This window comes from Apus apus, chromosome 1 (genome assembly GCF_020740795.1).
Source record: "Apus apus isolate bApuApu2 chromosome 1, bApuApu2.pri.cur, whole genome shotgun sequence".
NCBI classification, from domain to species: Eukaryota; Metazoa; Chordata; class Aves; order Apodiformes; family Apodidae; genus Apus; species Apus apus.
In genome coordinates this window covers 166,916,738-166,937,480 of record NC_067282.1, presented here as the reverse complement: position 1 = coordinate 166,937,480, position 20,743 = coordinate 166,916,738, and the positions used below count along the sequence as shown (strand labels likewise).

General features: G+C 42.6%; 1 protein-coding gene across 5 annotated transcripts in view; it reads right to left on the bottom strand.

The window, feature by feature from the left end:
• The window catches only part of KCNC2 (potassium voltage-gated channel subfamily C member 2), a 102,238-nt gene extending 94,766 nt beyond the window's left edge, over nucleotides 1-7,472 (bottom strand). For 2 of the 5 annotated variants that reach the window (XM_051607978.1, XM_051607977.1), the window contains exon 1: nucleotides 6,734-7,470. In XM_051607978.1, coding sequence (XP_051463938.1) covers nucleotides 6,734-7,378 — 645 coding nt within the window. In that variant the 5' untranslated portion in view covers nucleotides 7,379-7,470. Of the gene's footprint in view, nucleotides 1-6,733 lie in introns of all 5 variants that reach the window. The other 3 variants (XM_051607979.1, XM_051607975.1, XM_051607976.1) reach the window with 3 other exon arrangements.
• Nucleotides 7,473-20,743: the final 13,271 nt, after the last annotated feature.

Genomic DNA, 20,743 nt, shown 5'->3' with positions numbered 1-20,743 from the left:
GGCATTCTATATTTAACACTACTGATTAACAGATGGAAGTGGAGTTTTTCCTTCAAAAGTGCTTTAGTCATCATAAAGTATCAACAAAATGTTAATTAAACACATTTGTAGCACTAAAAAGAACACCAACGTGTTAAGTTATGTTCATTCTCTACACCTATTTCTACAGTTTTCTGACAAAATTACCATACAGTTATATCAACACATACATGTGTTTGTCAGGATAGGGAAGAAAACCTACCAAGTCGTCACTACAACTTGAATTCTTTTTTAACATGTTGGTAAATATTGCCAATGCTATGTTTATATTAATATATCAATATATGTTTCCACAATTGTATATTGTGTTTATCAATTTATTTCTGATGTGGGGAAAATTACGTTTCTGCCCTTGAACCAGGATAAAAAGGCTCTTTAGAAAGAACAGCACAGGGAAGAGTGGACATAGCTTCCCTATTTGCTCTCCACATATAAATCTCAAATAGCCTTGCTTAGCATTGCTTTAAACACAAGTATTTACTCCTATGTAATTACTAATTTATACTTGAAAGGGTGTGTGCTTGTGAAATAGTGAGTGTGTGTAAAGGAACTGTATAAAAAATATGCTAAGCAGAATAACTAATAGATATTCCAAAGATTACCACAACAGTATTTTATTTACCTAACTACTTCACTCAAGTAAGAAACAAAACAAACATGCAGAGATCCCCACAACTTCCTGCACTGAATCACTAAGTTTAGCTGAATCATACTACCATAGATGAAGTCTAAAGAAGAGTTTAGTAAGGAGAATTAAAAGGGAACATATTATTAGCATGAGTTGTTAAATATATAAAACATAAACCCTTTCTTTCCAGTTGTGTCTGAAGGAAGCCGTGTTTCCCCAAGATGAACAAAGGGTCTGAGGCACAGGACAAGCAGGAGGAATCTCTGAAGAAATGAACAGCATTGAAACAGCACTTGATAATGAGAAGAACTTGCCTCTTCTGTCTTAAAACAACTGGTCAGCATTTCGTAAGAGATTATTAAAACATTAAAAATTTATACAAAGATGTCTTTCTTCTTCTTTGGTCTTTCTACCCAATTGCAAGTCAAATTCATAGCCAGAGAACAGTCACATTCTGTCAACAGTCACTGAGGGAGAAAATGACAAACTTCCCTTAAAATATCTTTAAGTCCCTACAGCAAAGGAAACAAGACCGGGATTTGGGATCTGTCTGAGTTCTGGACTTCTGTGATTATGACTAAACACCAGTTCACCAAACAAGCAAAAATGGGACATCCAAGATTCCAGGTTTTTTGTGTCACTTTTTTTGTATCCTGACCACATCATGTGACAATGGCATGATAATGCCATAGCTCAACTGACAGTAGTATTGAAACCTATACAATATTCACCAGAAGTTGTGAGCTATTTCTCCCACCACCATCTTAATCAGTTTGAAGATCAGTTCTCATCCCCAAAGTAAACCACTTGAGAATTTTACTACCACAAACAAACGTGACAGATAGTACCTCGTATATTAACTACATTAAGGAAAGGAACGTGGTCTGCCCAGTTTCTCAAAAAACCACACTTCTCACACTGTTATTATCTTGGACTGGGTGTGTTAAGCTAATTTCTACTTCCATTTACACCAAAGCAAATTCAGCCTAAATCCATTAACCAAATTATTTTAGAGTGGTTGGAAGACGATCCCAGCTGTATACACATGTGCGTATGCAACAGCATTTGCTTCTGCAATGACAAGACAGATCATCGGTGTGGCATTTATGTCAAAGCCATGACAAAATGCTTTTCCCAGATGAGTAAGTGACAGCGAGAAGGCTGTTTTGAATGGGAAGAGGAAGCCAAGAGCTGGCTTGTTTCCATGGAAACACTAGCAGCATCAGGCAGAACAGCTGTAGAGGAAAAGGCAGAAGTTCGGGAGGCAGAAATCTTGCTGATTTTACCTCACCAATATGTCAGTACCATCAGAGATCATCTACACTTGAGGTAGATCACGCCAGTTGATGTTGAATACATCATGTATTAAAGCTACAATTTCCAATTAGAACTTTTAAAAGCCAGCATGCTAGAAGTAAGTTAATAACAATTACTTACAATACAATTTACTCAGCCCATGTACACATGAATGTACAGAGCACATAAATATCTGTAACAGTGATGCATTATGATTTTTGTTAGTAGGAAAAAATCATGCTTTTTCTTTAAAAACAACAGCTCCCATAGGCTAAATGCTTCAAGCAGGACAAGTGGTTTCACCAATTTAAACTAATGGACTCTTTTCCCACTTAAAGTTAATTCATCACTTTGAATACCAACATGGCAAAAGGAATACTCTCTTTGCAGATCCCGAATCAGCCTTTACTACTTATTTTATATTATTTTCAGATAGAAGATGTCTGCATACCTCTAAAATTGTTAAATGACAAAATATAAGTATACTTTCTTTTCTTGCTGAATAAAAGACTGGAAGTAAAGATTTTCACTTCTAAATTAAAGGGCATTTCTATTTTTTAATCAAGCACAGAAACTTTGTTATTCACTATTAATTTACAAACATATATTCTGAGATTAACGTATCTATACAATAGTATTTTCTCCCTCTCCCATCTCACTCATTTCAGCTGATTCTCCCTACAAGCAACCCCATCAAATGTTCAAAGCTGGTGTAGATGTTACAGGACAGTGAAAGGAGACTCTGACAATGTACTTTCAGGTAAAGCAACAGATGGGAACTTCACATTTCCATCCAACAATCCCACTCACTGTTCAAGTCCTGCTCCTCATATCACAATGAAGCAGCATAAGATCAGTAGTTTTTAAAACACTTGCAAGGCGTAAGTATCTCGATGGCAAGATTGCACAGCTTTTGTGGTTTCACATGCATTTCAGTGAATACTTACAGCAATCTTTACAAATACTTGTTAATTTGGTTTTATCCTTCCCCTGTAAACCAATCTTTCCTATAGATAAAAGCCATACAGCAAAGAGTTTGAGTGACTCGCTTTTGGCTGCTGAGAAAAGGCACTGCAGGCAGGGCCTGCTCAAGTGCCCTGGGCCAGACTGACTCCTGCAGTGCTGAGCTCCCCAGCTTCAGAGGCACTGCCCCCTTATCCATGAACAGATTTGCAGTCTTCTCAGCAAGTGAACGATGTGAATCCCAGGGCCAATTGTTAGTTCCTGCACTAAGTACATGAGTAATCCATAATCCTTAGGAAGAATCAATGACAAATACTAATTACTTCTTTAAAAAGCATCATGTTTCAGCTATTATTCAAAAGTAAAAGGCTTTAAAAGCTTAATTAATTTGAAAAATTATATCTGAGACTAGCGCTGACATGCTAGGTCCTGCTGGACATCTGCAGACACTTTTAAAGTCAGAGCTCAATTATGCCTCTCATACTTTCTTACAAACTACTTACATGTATCTTGGCACTTTACTAAACCATGATGAGTTCTTTGCACTTACAGGCCATCGAAGGATACCAAACTCACTTACAGGTATTAACTAGAAAAACTCACCATACACGCCTCGAGTCAGGTAAGAATCAGGTGTCTTTTTCAGAGGTGCTTAAATCAACTCATAGAAAGATTTAGTTGCCCAACATTTCTCCTCCTATGACAGCTTCTTAAGCCAGTAGCTCTCTGTATCTACATAATAGCATTCTATCAAAAAGCAGTTTGTGAATGATTGCTCTATTAAGGCCAGAGTGAAAGGAGTACCGCTGTACTCTTTAACTTCATTTCACAGTCTATGAAGTCCAACACCATAAAATTAAAACAGAAATAACATTAGATGTAAATCCTAAAAATGTTGCAGGTTTCAAAGCAATTGTATGTACATGGATTACATTTTATATTTACAAAAGCCATGTTTAGCAGATGTCACTACCTGAAAATCATACTGCATACACCAGAAGTTCAAAATTTTTTTTAGAATCTTAAATGAAGTAAACCTTCTTCTCAACATACTAGTTTCACCATTTATGTAACATGACTGGATGGTCTTGTTAGAATAATCTTGTGCGTGCACTATCCCCCAATAGGTTACCATGGCAACTTATATTTGAATTTCTATAAATTTCTATTTTTAGAGATCACAGTTTAGGATTAAAAAAAAAAAAACAAAAAACAATGCAAATGTTAAGTACCATTTCATTAATATAAAATATCCCATTTTTATCATCACCATACTGCTGAAGTTAAATCAGGCAGTGATGCTAAAAAAAGAATTACCACAGTTATTAAGAAAGTTTACCACTAAACAAGCTCACCATAATCTTAGTGGTGTATGAGTCAGTAGCTAACACTGTGAGGCAAAGATTGTTGTTCATAGAGTTTTGTCTTGGTTTCAGTAAGACCAGGATTTCACCCAAATGTTTTTAGAGTTAGTCATCATTTCAGCTGACACAAAACAAAAGTGTATTTGTCAGAATACTCAAAATACAGTATCTTTGTTTCAGGTGTGGGAAAATGGTGACTTGACAGTAACTAAGTTCCAAACTAAGGTTACCATCTCCTTAAATTAGTTTTTAAGAGTGCTCACTAAGTGCATGCTAGTCCTTAAATACTAATTTACTTCATGCTTTAAAACCTTTTAGCAATTCTGAAAGTTGTCTCCCTACCCAGAAGATCAAGCTACATAGCAGCAGCCTTGAAGAAAATGAAAACACTGATTTAGACACTGCTGTTACATCTCTGACATTGCCTTACTCTGGCTGCCTGGGCTTGAAACCAGAACATAATATTTAATAGCAGTTTATAAGTTAAAAAAGATAAACCCCTTATCTTCTAAAGGATTAACATTGCCATGCTGCAATTTTCTATCATAATGTTAATTAAGGCATTCAGTTTGCAAACTTGAAGTATCTTTACCCGAGCCACTGATCTTTCAGGATGGTCTAGTACAGATAGAAAATTTGGAAAGCAAGTGCCTGCAGATTCTGTCAATGAGTGGACCAAAGTGGACTGAAAACCCAAGCAACAGCTACAATGCCAGGGTGCAATTGCATTCAGCATGCCTACCTTCTGATTTCTCCTAGTATCTTCCATTTAACATTTACTCTGTACTCCTCAGTTCTCCAGCAAAGTTCAGTGGAGAGATTCCCTACTGTAAAAGCTGTAGACTTTACACTGTCAGCAACTTTTCACAAAACAGTAGGTGAAAGACAACCTGCAGGGCAAACACCACGCGCACTACAGTTTTGCCAGGCAACGGACAGCTAAACTTTCTTTAGGATTCACACAGCTGAGATGAGAGCAATGTGGGTATGTCATTGATGAGCAAAGACAGACACCTTGGGTATTTTTTCTTCAGATCCAATCCTGTGTTAAAAATGTATTTTAAATATCAGCTGAAACCAGCTGTCAAGGGAAAACAAAGTGGTGGGCAACCTTCAAAAACAAAAACTGGCACTCAGCAAGTGACAGTAATAACTACGAGGAATTTTACTTTCTGTTTAACTTACCTCCCTACGCTCATAGGAGTTGCTAACTTTCATAAAGACTGCGTCAGGCCAGAGGGTACAACTCAGAAGTCACTTAACCACACGCTTATGGCCATATCTATGAGGTTGCCAGTGAAATCAGTAGGACTGAAGGTGAGATGATATGCACCATAACCGCAGTTTTGCAGGATGAGGTTTAGCTCTGAATGCTCCACTGGAAATCCTAGTAAATATGTTGCAAAACAGTTATCATAATTTTAAAATAATACATTTCCAATGACATGTTCTTCTTTTTCTTGTATCTCAGAGAGGATTTGCTGATGGTTGCTTTTCTCACTATTAAATTTGAGGCATCACTGTCTATTTCTCTCATAGGAATGACAACAATTTGCCCCACAGCCCTGGAGTTAGAAAGTGAACCCTCATCACCACTAACAACAGCACTGAAAGACAGAACTAAAATCCACATAATATTCAAAAGCAAAAAGCAGTCAGAGTCAAAATCCAAAAATCACTATCTAAATAAGAGAAACTGAGCAGGATCGTTTACTGCCTCATACTCATACCCTCAGCCAGAGAGACTGTGAGGGTCACCCTGAGAAATCAATGGAGGGAGAGCCAGGGTGACCCCCTGTCACACTTACTTTGTTGAACTCAGATCACCTCCCAGTGCAGACAGAGTGAAGCCGAGAAAGGGCTGGCTCGCTCTCCTGCACTGCTGTCACCGCTTCACCCCAAACCCAAGACCTCTAACAGCTGTGGGAGAAATTATGGCCTCCCAGTAGGGCCAGCTGCGCCAGCACCAGAGACACCTCCTTGTGAGTCCTCAAAAAGGACGAGGGCACCTTGGGGCTGTTCCTGCCCACACACACAAACGAGTCACCCAGCCAGCAGCACCTCCACACATCCCCAGGCCAGGGAGGCAAGCGTGGCTCCCTCACAGGCTGCTGCTCAGGGAACAGCTCCCACCTCACACCCTATGCGCTCCCGCGGTGGGACAGCGGCACAGCAGGACCCCCTCAACGCCTAACATTGACTGCAGATACAGAGGGGACTAGCACCACTGCCCAACGGGGGCAAATGTCACTCCCACACAACAGCCCACCAAAGCATCACCTCCTCACGCCCACACACTCACCCACCCCAAGCGGGGCGAGCTTCCCCTCGATGCCCCGCATGCCTGCCTCCCACACAGGGGACCACGACGTGCACACCCCAGCTGGCTCTGGGCCTCCCCAGCCGCTCAACCCGGGCGGGAGCGCCGTCCGACGGCGCTTACCCTGGCGGCCCGCGAGGAGTAGGGGTCCTCGAAGAGCGCCCAGACACGGGGCTGTAGCCGCCGCCAGCGCCCGCCCTTGCCCTCGGCGGCGGCCCCCACGTCCTCGATGCCGAGCCTCTTGGCAGCCAAGCCGTCGTCGTCGTCGCCGTCGGGGGGCGGCTCGCCCGTCAGCAGATCGGGCGCCTCGAAGATGTCGAGGGCCTCCTCGGCGTCGCGGTGCTGGCGGTAGGTCATCCAGCAGCAGGGCTCCACGTCGGTCTCGTCGATGCCCCAAAACGCCAGCTCCTCCTCGAAGAGCGGCCCGCACACGTCGGCGGGGCAGTGCAGCTTGCCGGTGCGGTAATAATTGAGCACATAGGCGAAGACCCCCGGGTGACGGTCGAAGAAAAACTCGCTGGCGGCAGCAGCGGCCCCGGTGCCCCGGGGGCTGCAACCGCTGCCGGGCTCCGGGCAGCCGCCCGCCGGCGGCGGCGGGTTGGAGGTCGGCGGCGGCGGTTCCTCGCCGCCCGGGGACTCGCTCTGGGACTCGCAGGCGAGCAGAGCCAGGCGGGTCCCCGGCAGGGTCTTCAGGGTGCTGCGGTAGGTCTCGTGCCGCGTGCCCCCCACGTTGAGGATCACCCTCTCGTTGTCCTCGAGCTTCCCCATCGCTCCGGGTCGGACATGACTGGGGAGGGCGCGGGAGGCGGCAGCGGCGATGGGCAGGGGGGGGCAGCCGGGCGCGGGCACGTCCGCGGGGAACGAGCTTCTGCCTTAAACGCAACAGAAAAGAAGTCGAGGAGAAGCTCGCCCAGGCGGCACGGGGGGCTCCGGGCGGGGGGCTATTCCCCGCCTTCCCCAGCCCTCTCCATTCTCCCGATCTCTACGCCCTGTACGGTCGGGAGAGCCCTCCCGATCCGCCCCGCCGCCGGTCCCCGGCCCCCCACCGCCGGGCTGCTCCTCCCGCGGAGGGCTCTCCCGCCTGCGCGCCCCGCGCTCTCTCCCCGCTTCCCCTGAAAGCAGGCTACCGGCTGCCGAAACGGCACTGCCGCTTCTCCCGGGTACGGATCCGCCACCGTCCCCACCCCCTTCTCCCTCGCGGGGCTGTGTGAACCCAGCTGATGGAATAGAAAGTGTGCGGTTAATTATTTAATAGACATCTAGCTTTTATTATCCTAACAGCTTAACGAGGAGGAAAACAAGAAAGATGAAAGGCGAAAGGCTCCCGCCCCTCGCCTCTATTTTGGGAGGGAGGAATTGCTTTTTGAGGAATTGCTTTTTGGGGAATTGCTTTTTGGGGGAAGAAGACCAAGCCCCTCCAGCAGCTCAGGCAGCAGGCACACCCTTGGAAAAGATGTCTGGAGCTGGAGCTCGGCTCGCGACTTTCTCAGATAAATCACGAAACGAGCGTGCATCTCAGGGAAGAGCCCGTGGAGCCAGCGCCGGGCTGCGGGGGGTTCTCCACGCTCCCTCCCTCCCGCCAGCCCCTCTTCCTCCCCGCCGCCCCTCCGCTACCTTTGCCGGAGGAGAGGAAGCAGCTCCGCTTCTCCGGCGGGCTCCGGTTGTACGTGGCGGCTCCCAGCCGCTCTGCCTGCTGAGAACTACTTGTTGTTGGGGTGATTTTTTTCCGCGTTCAGGTAGCTGTTTCATCTCCCTCCATGCTCAACTCCGAAAGGCGTAAAAGCGGCTGTCGCCGCCCGCTCGGAGACCCCGCTCCTTTCATCTCACCCGAGAGACGCCGCCTTTCCACACCGGGACTGGGAGCGAGCATCGCCGGAGAGCAGAGCCATGGGCAGTGGGTCCGGGCACCCCGGAGACCGGTGCTGCCGAAATCTCGGCGCCTCTTCAGGAAGACGAGTCCAAAGGTGAAAACGTATCTCATTTGGGGCCGAAGCTCCTCCCCGGGGCGGGAACAGGGGCAGGGGAGCCGTCTCTCTCTACCTCTCTAGCCCCCCACTCCCAGCCCTGTGGGGCGGAAGGAGGCGATAGGAAAAACAAATAACGCATCTCTCCGAAAAAGGTACCGCCACGTCCGCTCCTCTTACATGTAAATTTGGTTCACTTAAGGAAAAGATGCGGGAAGGGACCGGGGCTGAGAATAGCTGTTTTTCGTAGGAATACAGGAAAAGCAGCGCCCTAGCTACAGGTGACTATGGAGAGGAGCTGCTCATCCCCCCCAGGAGGGGGTCCTTCACCTGGCAGGGCAGTGCCCGCAGCACATGGGTCACACAGCACCCGCAGCCGAGAGGTGCGGGGTTGGGGATGCGCCTGGTGCTGGCTGGCCCCGACATTGAGCAGCCCCCTGGAGTCCCCAGAGCCAGCTCCCGCCCAGGCCAGCAGCGGGGGGAGCCCCGGGGTTTAGGGGGGAGAGGAGTGGCTGAAGGAGAGGGGATCTGACTTTTATGTCAAGTGGAAAACGCAGATTCAGTGCAGTGGGTACTATTTGTACTCGGTACACTTTGCACATATGAGGTTGGGGGCGGCAGGAAGGACGGAAGTCGAGAGTTCCCAATAATGTAGAAGAGAGCCCAATGCCTTTGACTGAGTCTGCCTCCAAGCAGCCTGTTTTAGTGCTGCCTGATTTCAGCTGGGTTGGTCATAGGGAAAGAAGCTTCTAGTCCCAGAGAGAAGGTGGGCGAAACAAGAGGTAATCCCTTTTGCCGCTTCATCAAAAGGAAAATCTTCTTCTCCACCCAAGGGTTTTCCCTGGCATGAAGTAGGGTCATGAGTGGAATAATGGTATCTGAAATGCCCTCCTTCTACATAAGAACCTTTAGTTGGGCATTCGCTGGCACTGGGAGGGCAAAGCTCCACTGGAAGTAATGCTCAGAGGACACTGTGCTTTGACCAGATTGCTTTAACCCAGATCTGTCTGTATGTGGTATCCATGATGTAAACACAAACTCCTGAAGCAACAGCAACCATAAGAACTGAGTTTCAAAAGCTTTCTCCAGACAAAGATTTTGAAGTTCCAAAAAAAAAAAAATAAAAAAAAAATCTAAATATATCCTGCCAAAGCAGATATAATCAGTGAAACTCCTAGAAGCCAAAATTAATATTCAGTTACATAGCTGTAAATCCAGTGGAAAGGACTCACTCATCCTGAACCAAAGCAACACTGCTCGTGCCATACCTGTTTTTCTTTGCAGAGGAGAGTTTTCTGAAAGGGGACATAGACAAAGGGGGAGTAAGACTGAAGTGAATATTCGTTGTCTTCTCTCTGACCTATGCAAGGTTTCTGGAGAAGTGAGACATATTAAAGCTCTGCAGCATTCATCAATTCTGGAAAACCATAGGGTGGCAGTAGCTGCCAAAACACTAGACAAACTGTTATCATCAGAGCACACCAGGACTTCCCTCTGAACTGTCACTGTCTGCTCAAGTCCCACCTCTCTGGTCAAGTTAAGACAAACACTCCCCTCCACAAAACAAACAAACAAACAACAAAACAAAACACCAAAACCAAACCAACCAGACAAAAAAACCTAAAACACCAAAACACACAAACCAAACCAACAACAACAAAACCAAACACAAAAGCCCCCAAAATCCACCCTCCAAAAAAACCTCCACAACCCACCCAACAACCAAAGAAACCTAAGACTAACAAGGGTGGCATCTCTTCAGCAAAAACGTTACAGTCATAGCCCATAATGCCAACACCATGAAAAAGGCATGCATTGCAAGAAATCTTTTTATGTTTCAGACTTCTTAAGCACATGGTTTTTTTTTTATTGCATGGGGAAGAATAAGCCACAGAAATAATTTTTTCCAATTGGTGAGAAAAAGAATGGCCTCTTCCAGACTATAATAGTCCTTCAGTCATGTCAAAATGTCCATATTCTAAATCATGTCTGTTACTAAATATAATGCTATTAATTTCTCTGTGTGTCAATCTTCCTTGCATTTTCAGCATGTGGCAGATTTCTCAATGAAGGATGAAATTGTACTAGACACTGACTTTCCAGAGCCAACATTTTCTTGAATGACAATGTTCTACATAGGGAACCGTAGTAACATTTCTTAATTCATTTCCCCTCTACAAGAAACTGACCTAAATTTTTGTACTCCTCAGTTTCCAATAAGAGCTGCAGCATGAGACATACATAACAGAGAGAAATGAGTCTCTTGAATGAGTCTTACCATGAAATACATCTGCAAATGGGAAAAAACCCAGAACTATTTACACAGACTCTCAAACATATTAATGTTAAAGTGGAAAGAATTCTGTAGCTCAGGATTTGGGACTTTCTTTGAAGAACTGAGTGACACTGAACAATACACAAGCAATTTTCCCTGCTGAATAGGCATTATGAAATAAAAAGTTTTATGTTACTGTTTTAACCAACAATGCTATAAATTTCGATATTAAGACTGCTATGAGAAACCAGACCCAAATGAGCGTTTTACTTACCAGCAGCAATCATTCTTCTTGCAAGCTTGAGTACTACAACATAAAATCATTGGGTTACCAGCTGTCTTAACAATAAAAGAGTAAATGGAAGAAAGGGCTTGTGGAAAAAAAAGATCTGAGGACAAATGCAGTGTACCCCTGTTACAGTCATGCTCTGATTCACCTTCTGGAGGTGTTCTGTCCCTGCTGACTAGGGTGTTTTCAGAAGGTTAACCTACCCAGCTATTGTCTGTTTTTCTGAGGAGGACATGAGAGGCAGAAGCCACCAAGATTTTCTAGCGCAGGTCACCATTTCATGTTTTTTCATATGATGTTGTAATTGGGAAACAAACAAAAAAAAACCCACATCAATTTTATAATGGAAAATTGAATTGCACTGAAGACAGTACAACACAGCCAAAATATGATACATTTCTATCAGTTTAGTTGATGATTAAGTAAATGAATTAATTATTTTAAATATATACTGTCATTAACATTTTCTAAAGCTTCTACTTTTTTCTTTCATGTATTTTTCTGTTCTCCCTCCTAATTTATCATCTCTACTGTTTACAACTGTGTACTAGTTCACTACAGACCTTGCAGAACATGACAGCCACATTATGTTGACGTACTTTGATGATAAGTCAGAACCACTACTCTAAACTTGCAAATAAATAAATAAATATTAATAGATTAAGTAAATGTCTGTGAAATACAACTCTAAGGAGCCATGGTATAGTTAAATTGGACAAGACTGGAAACAAAACCAGCAGAAAGTTGTTATTATTTTTAAATTCCAAAAAATATTGCATTTTTAGTTAATAAAACGAAAGTACAAGGTGCTGCACCTGAAACATGGCAATCCCAAGCACAGATACAGGCTGGGCAGAGAACACATTGAGATTGGCCCTGAGGAAAAGGACCTTTGGGTGTTGGCTGTTGAGAAGCCACACATGAGCCAGCAATGTGTGCTCACAGCCCAGAAAGCCAACAGTGTCCTGGGCTGCATCAAAAGAAGCATGGCCAGCAGCTTGAGGGAGGTGATTCTCTCCCTCTACTCAGCTCTCATGAGACGCCACCTTGAGTACTGTGTCCAGCTGTGGAGCCTCCAGTGGAAGAAGGGCATGGAGTTGTTGGAATAAGTCCAGGGGAGGGCCACAAAGACAATCAGAGGGCTGGAGTGCTTCTTTATGGAGACAGGTTGAAAGAGTTGGTGTTGTTCAGCCTGGAGAAGGCTCTTGGGAGACCTCATAGCAGGCTTCCAGTACCTGAAGGGGACTATAGAAAAGCTGGGGAGGGACTTTTTGCAAGGGCCTGTAGTGATAGAACAAGGGAGAACAGTTTTAAGCTGAAAAAAGGTAGAATTAGATTAGATATTAAGAAGAAATTCTCTCCTTCAAGGGTGGTGAGACACGGGTTGCCCAGGGAAGTTGTGGAGACATGATTGGAGATGCACTCTTAGGAGGAGACACTACATGCCAGAGGAGGTATCTCTGAAGGACTACAGCTACAGACAACCTATGTCAGGTCAGGGACATCCCTGAGAAACCACGGCGGTAGGTGACCCATGCCAGGGCAAGGATAACCCTGAGGAACTGCAGCCTGTGGAGGAACAACACTGGAGCAGTAACACAGAGCAGCTGAAAGGAGAAGAGAAGAACCCACTCAGAAGTGAAAAGCAACAGAGAAGCCCTTACAAACTTCTGTTTCCTCAGATGAGGAGCTTGGAGGGTCTGACTGTAAGGGGTGATGGAAACAAGGGAAGCCGAGGCTAGGGAAGGGAGAAGAAAGGTGTTCCCATATGTGTTGCAGTTTTTTATTGTTTAAGCTTTCTTTTTCTTAATACCCAAATACATGTTTAGAAGTTTGTGTTAACTCACAATAAGTGAAAATTCCCCGACTTAAGACTGTTTTGCCTGTAACTGTACAAGAAAACACCTATCATGAGCAGAGCCATTCCGTTCAATAAGCTCCTCTAAACAGCCTCATAAACTCCCAGACCTGGCTTACCTCTTTCAGGGGGCAATCCCTTACAAACCGTCACCCTTCACTTTTGATTCCAAAGTGGGCACTGTTCCTCTAAATCATGAGTGGATACCACATGCCCGTTGCCCAAATGTCCACCACTCCAGAATCTCACAGCCACTGCCTTTTTCATTCATTATTGGGTGCCCTTTGGCTCCCCCGATTTCTAATGCCAGAGGTATTAGTGATGCAAGATGGTGGAAAGCATGATTACTCACCTGCTTCTGCAGTAAGTAGCTTTGCCAGTGCTGATTCATATTTGTGGGATACACATTTTCTCAAAAGATAAAGGATATTACATTCTGCTTATAAAAGGAGGCATTGCCTCAGGCTCTGTCCACACTTCCTTTTTTTTTCTTTTTGTCTCCAATACTGAAATATTGGGAATTAATTTTTGATCTATCCTGAAAATTTGCTTCAATTCCAGTTAAAGGTCAGTGAGTGTCTTTTTCATACATAACTCGCCAGCCTGTAATGCCACTTCTGAGGCATGTCACCTGCCAGCAAGATAATGGCTCTGTAAAGAAAACTAGTTAAACAGTGAGAAGAGTACTGAGCTCCTCAACAGGTCTTCACTCTTTTGTTCAAGTAGAATGTAAATGGACTGAGCTTCTTCCAGGTGCTCTGTGTATTTGCAGAGACTGGGGAAAAAGAAAAAAAAACAAACCACAAAAACAACAGGTCTTAAAATGACCTAGTCAAACATAGACAGTCCTGAGGGACAGGGAAATGAATGCAGTACCTCCAAATGAGTTACAGCTCTTGGGTACAAGCTTCCATCATTAAAAAGGGGCAAATCTTTGCATTAGTGATCAGAAAGAACAGAGAGATGGAAAAAAATGTGGAAATGCCCAAGCCACGTATCTTACCTTAGAGCATGGGTATGTGAGCCAGCAGAGACAAGCTAGCCTCCAGTGAGCTTGCTTCTGCTTCCTGGCACAGGAACACAAGCCTCATGAAAATTTTGACAAATGTTATTCCCAACATTTACGAAGTTTTCTATTCTTTGTCCATCTCAATGGATACATCAATATGAAAACTTTGCATTGCCATAATGAGAGCCTCGTCTTAGGAGTCTTAAGCACTCCCATAATATAAATAAATAATTATGACCTGGAAGATACAGGACAAATAACTTTCTTCAGTTACAGAAGAGCTTGCCCTGAAAAAACTTTATCTGTCTAAACAGAAGAGGTGCCTTATTATCTATCTTTGCTGTTTCTTCAGAAAAATATAAACAAAAGCAAACCACAACAAAAAAACATAAAACAAAAACCTCCAGTTCTATAAAATAGTTCTCTCTGAAACATTTGTCATTTTCTTTTTGCTGGCAAAGACTACTAAGAATCAGACAATTTATAGGGGCCCTGTACAAGTACTAACAACCTTACAAAGAAACTGTTAGCAATTATTAGTTTCTAAGTCTCTGAAGTGATCCCATTGAGTTGGATATAATTTGACACCTAGGGGGGAGGTGGAAAAAATAAAAAAAAAGAAAAAAGAGACCTTTGCATTTTATGTTGGTAAATTTTATCATCTATCACCCAGCACATACACTATCTACTACCTCAGTCAGTATTTAAATTGGTCTGGAACAGCTAGTCTACATTTTTAAAAGAAAAGGCCCACTTACTAACATTTTCTGGGAGAAGTTTTATGTTTCATTTAACAATATCTTTTACTGATCTTCTCCTAAAATCACTTCAAATCTGATATATAACCCATATACAATGGTGATTTATCTGAGGAAGTCAGCAAACTCTTCTGTCACATGCCACCTAAATCAATGAAAACACACTAAAAGGACCACAAGGGTTTCCATACAATTCTGGCACTGTTCCACCTAGTTTCTGTGCCCACTGCAGTTTAACTGGAAACCTACCTCATCTATAATTTTCTTCCGCTCTGTGACTAACAAACTCCATTATTTTCATTATTTTTTACTAAGATACAATAATAAATCTACCTCAAGAAGGCAAGAGATCTGTTTCAAGAGGTTATCTTCTGAAGATGCTTGCGTTGGTGATCTTCTGAGCATTCCTCAAAGACATTTAATTTATCCCTCTATCATTTTGCAGAAGAGATTTTACAATACTAGTTTATTCTCTAATATTGATTCAAAGTTTAATTATTATATTTTGTAATTTTTTTTCTTCCCACTGTGAGTAGTTATAGTTTACCTGTCAGACTCAAAACCCCTAGAGTGCAAGTGGCAGAAGTCTCATGCAGAGTCTCGTTGACTGAGGCAGGCAGATTTTAAATCAGATGCCTTAGCTAGGTGGGAAGCAGAGCGGTTTCTTCATAGTGTCTGCAGCCTCCTATAGCAGACCCAATCTCAGTGTATGCAAGCTTGATTAATTTTGACTACCTCAATTCAGCTGCAGTGAAGTTTTTCCCTCCTAATTTTTTTCATGCTACTTTGTAGACAAGATTGCCCAAATCTGAACAGAGCTGTCTACTGCCATGGAAACAGAAAAGTATTCTCAAGAGATAAACACTGCATCTCCCCTGCTTGTGCTTCAGTTTTGCTCACTGAAGTCAGAGGTGCTGGCACAGATTTCTGCAACAATGTAAAGTGGCCCATTACCCTACCTGGTAGGGGAGAACCGACTGGGAAACCAGATCCCTTGCAGGTAGCATGGTCATCACATCGTACGTGGAGGCAAGGTGCTGGTCAGGTAGAGAAGTCTTGGCAGAATCAGCCTGACTAACTCTTAGTTAGTAGCCCATCTCAGTATAAGGAGAATAAAATTAGGATGTAAACTTGCAAGCTGATTTCTTAAGTTTCCACATGTCCTTAAACAAGTCAGTTTATATACTTAAGTGCAGAGTAAAACCATATTGGTCACACAGACCATGCCATGTCCATGCTAATTTTTTAAACATTTCAGCAATGTTTGATACCCCTGAGAGCTTTTCCCAGTACCCTCCTAACTTTTGCTTGTCAGTTTAGCTATGCTTATTTCCCTAAGCTTTTACATATTCAACAAGAGGAACACACATGCCTCTAAAGGTCTGGAAGACCCTGCTTTTTCTACAGAATAAGCAGACAGCCTAAAGACTGTAGCAGCACAACAGAGATGCCTAAGCAGCTGCCTAAACTTAAGCAGCACACTCATGCCAGTGACTAATCAAGACCTTGTCACATCCAACCATGGCTCTGCTTCTGGAGACTGGCTTGCTTTAACACCTGCTTCATCCCCCTACACCTTGAAAGCACACAGGGTAGAATGAGCTGAGAGTTTAATAAATCTTAAGATATTTTCACTTCAAAATCATAGCACACGAGTCGCATCGTGGGTACAAGCTTACTGCCAGCCTCTGGTGGGAATTGAGGGTGTCAGTTTTGTAACCTTCACCCTTCTACTTCATTTGCAATTCAGCAGTTGGCAGGACTGGCAGAGAGACAGAAGTCAATCTGCCATTGCTGAAGCAGGGAAAACTGTTTCAGTATGCAAGACAGCTACCAGCAAGGCATGCACGAGGAAGTCCCTTACTGCCACTTTGTTCCACTTGGCTTCTCATCTGCTTTTTCCCCAAGATGAAGGTTAACAACAACAATACACACAAAAGCAACAGCAAAATCTTTCCTATTATGTTTTTAGTAAATGTTGACCATTAAAATGGAAGAAGCACTGCCATATTGTGTAATAGCTATTTTTTAAAAACCTTTTGTAGTCAAGAAGTATCACATGGGAGATTCAAAGGACCCTTCTTAAAATAAATAAATAAACATATATATATATATTCGAAAGATCTTTTATTTGGGAGTTTCCTAAACATAGAAAATCCTCATAATAGTTTATACCTCTACCTATCTAGAGCTCTGCCTTCATATTTATGCTAACCAATGCAGAGACAAAGATTTGCTCTGACTTTTCAATAATCTTTTCATTCTAAAATGTTATTATTGTTATTTGTTAAGCAAGAAGCAACCTGAGATGTTCGTAGATACATGAAATATTAGCTGCTTGTATCATTAACAGAATATTCCCTCCCTTCCCTCCTCATCTCTTCTCTCTTTTATACCTTTTCCGACTCAGATTTTACATTTTCTAAGGCAAGGATTGTATCTCAAAGTAATCATGTGCACGGGGCCCAGCTCAGCCTGTGGCTCAGTTAGTTTTTAGGAGCTTCAAAGCTAGAAAACACATTAATGAAACAGTAACTGATGTATGTCCTAGCTCAAATATTTTCAGCATCAAAAGGAGAAGCACAGTGGAAATAAAAAAGGATGCTCTGAGAATGGAGCTGCCATCTTAAGTGTACCTTTAGGCTTCTTCCAATGCTGTGACTGAAGGATTGCTACCTTTCCTCTAGAAGAGGAAGCTCCAGCTTAAAATCAGGCAGTATAAAAATTCATGTGAATATTACACTAATCTTGGAAAAAAATGCCACTGCTTATCAGGTTCATTTACATTTTTTTAATAACTCCTTCGATTGGGCTTTTACTATTAATTTTGAAAATTGCTTAAGAGGTTCCATGCATGAGCTCACATCCTACAGACATGCAGCCTTTCCATGGGGCAAAACAGTTTCAAGAACACAGATGGACAAAAAGGCCTCTGGCCAGTCACCTCTCCCAGTGGAAAAGCATCACTGTGACCTGTTTTGGCAACAGGGCTGTCAGCTTCACAGTACAGAACTGACATAATGCTCTGCCAGTAGCACAAAGACTTGCCACCAGCCTCCATTTACTTTTTATTAAATTACTAAATTGCCATTTACCATGCCACTTTTTTGTTTGATGCATCTGAACATTTTCTATCAGGATAGATATTAGGAACGGGCAATTAAAAATCAGTCTAAACTGAGTATTACTATGTGGTTATTACTCTAGGTTACTTTCTTCAATGTCAGAACCATCTTTTCCCCCTGTAAGCTGCTCATATATGAGAGATATGAACACACCGTCTATATTAACTACAGCCCAGGAGCACAAGTCAATCTAACAAGTTATCCAAAAGTCTGTCTTTGAAGTAACAGTGCAAAGGAACAGTTTGAAGTCCATGATTATTCAGAACTAATATGGCTACTTTTTTTACCACTCCTTTCATTTTATTGAGAGAAAAATGCAATGAAGCCAAAAAGAAAAGAAGTTAGCAATCTTGATGCATTGCTCGCTAGTGTCTAAAGCAAACTTGTGGTCTGCTCCTTCAGGGTGAAAGGAAGTTCATAATTCTATGTATTATTCATTGTAGCTAATTCACTGGAAAGGAGGGAGAGGCACAGCCAAAATAATGCAGTAGTTACTTCGTGATGGGGCTGAAGAAAAATCTCACCTGGTAACAATGCTCTTTCACTATATTTACTAAACAAACCCTTCCAGTTCACTAGGGTGGAGGCCTAATATAAGTAAAAGGAAAAAAAAGAGAAAAAAAAAGAAAAAAAGAAAAAATGAAAAAAAAAAAGAAGACCAGGAAATAATAAAATTCCTGCATCTTGAACATTGTTCAAGAGAAGGGAGGTTTGGCTTGGGAATTGCAGTAGAGTATCTGTAGACTGCAGGTAGTCTTCCTGCAGTTCTGTGCGTGAGACAGGAGCAGTCATTAGCACACACATCTACATGTATTAAAGATACGTTTCAGTAAAGACAAAAGACTTTCCATCAAAAATAAACAATGATAAAATCTATTCTAATAAATATTTGCATACATTATTACATTACATGCCATTTATTAGTTGCATAATAAGACTGCCTGAAATGAGCTGCTGTTAAACATCTTACATTCCAGTTCAGTTTCTTGTGCCTAATGTAGGGCATCACAGTCAGCACAAGAAAAGCACCAACTGGCTCTTAAAGGAGAATAATGAGAATGAACTAAACACGTCCAGTTAATGTAATTTTCCTAAGCAGTCATATGTACCAGGCTTCAGATCAAAGAGGATGTAGTAATAAGATTCAAAGCTGTTGCACAAGGAAAGGATGGGATAGCAGAAACAGTAATCAGCTTAAACTGAAGCAAGAACGATTCAGGTTAATCAGTAGGGAACTTTTTCTAACATGAAGTGCAATGAAGCAATAGAACAGATTACCTAGGAATATGGAGGGGTCTCCATCCCAGGTGAGAAGAAGGCAGAAACACTACTTTTTTTTCCAGATAATACAGGATAACAGAGCAGATAACCTCATAAAACATCTTCCAGACTGTTTTCTTCTGACTGTACGTGAAGAGAGATAATTTCCTCTGACCTGTACTACTGGGTAGGTTTTTCTTCATGGCTGGTGTTCCAGAGGGAAAAGTCAAAATATACAAATAAACAAAACATACTAATAAGTAGTGATGTTATCATAGCTTCTGTTTGCTTTTATCTGCCCTGTCTCCTCTCCCCCAGGGATTTTTGTTGCTGGATGTTACTTCATCACAGAATCACATTTTTATTTATTTCAGAAAAGTCTTTAGGTTTATGGCTCTTACTGGAGAAGAAAGATGTTCCTGAAAGAAAAGAGTCTGCAGGCATTTCAAGATAAAATTAGAAAATAGAATTTAGAAATCATATAGTCTGAAAAAAAGGGCTAAGAATCGGAAAAGAAACACATGGACTGCATCAAAACAAGTGTGGCCAGCAGATCTGAAGTGACTCTGCCCTTCTACTCTGTCCTGGTGAGACCTCACCTGGAGCACTGCATCCATCTCTGGAGTCCCCAACAAAAGAAGGATGTGGACCTGTTGGAGTGTGTCTACAGGAGGGCAACAAAGATGATCAGAGGGCTGGAGCACCTCTCCTATGAAGACAGGCTGAGGGAGTTGGGGTTGTTCAGCCTAAAGAAGAGAAGACTCTGGAGGGACCTTATAGTGACCTTCCAATACCTGAAAAGGGTCTACAAGAAGACTGGGGAAGACCTGTTCACTGGGGCATGTAACAATAGGGCAAGGGGTAATGGTTTTAAGCTAGAAAAAGGTAGATTTAGGTTGGACATTAGGAAAGAGTTCTTTAATATGAGGTTGGTGGATCACTGGAAGAGGCTGCCTAGAGAGGTGGCGAAGACATTCAAGGGGCTCTGTGCAATCTCTTCTAGTTGGAGATGTCCCTGTTTATTGTACGGAGGTTGGTCTAGATGACCTTTAGAGGTCCCTTCCAACACAAGGCATTCTGTGATTCTACGATATGGAAAGATCATTATCCAGCACTGATAACTGATTTCCTTCTCACTGACTTGGTTTTAATAAATTAACAACACACTTTTCTGGGTGCTTATTTCCCTACAGTTATTTGAATCTATGCAACAATTATATTTAAAACAGATATTTCCCAAAAGCGTATTCAACCTATAGAAAGCAGACTACTGTAACCTAGTTACAAATGTGTTGCTGTGTCAGATACTTCCATAATGTTGGTTCTAAAGGGGAAAAAAAAAAAAAAGTTACACTGTAGCGTTGGTTCGACCTCTGTTATTGTTCCTTTTGCTCATGAAACACTGAGAAAGGAGAAGTCAAGAATGTCTAGTGGATGAAAACAACTTCAGTATTCACAGCTGAAACCTGTGGTTAATCACTAGCATCTACAAGGCAAATACTATTGTCAAAGGAAATTACTTCAGGGGAATAATTTACCAATGTGAGTGCAGTATTTAATTCATGCCAAGACAAATCGCAGGATCCCAGAATTAG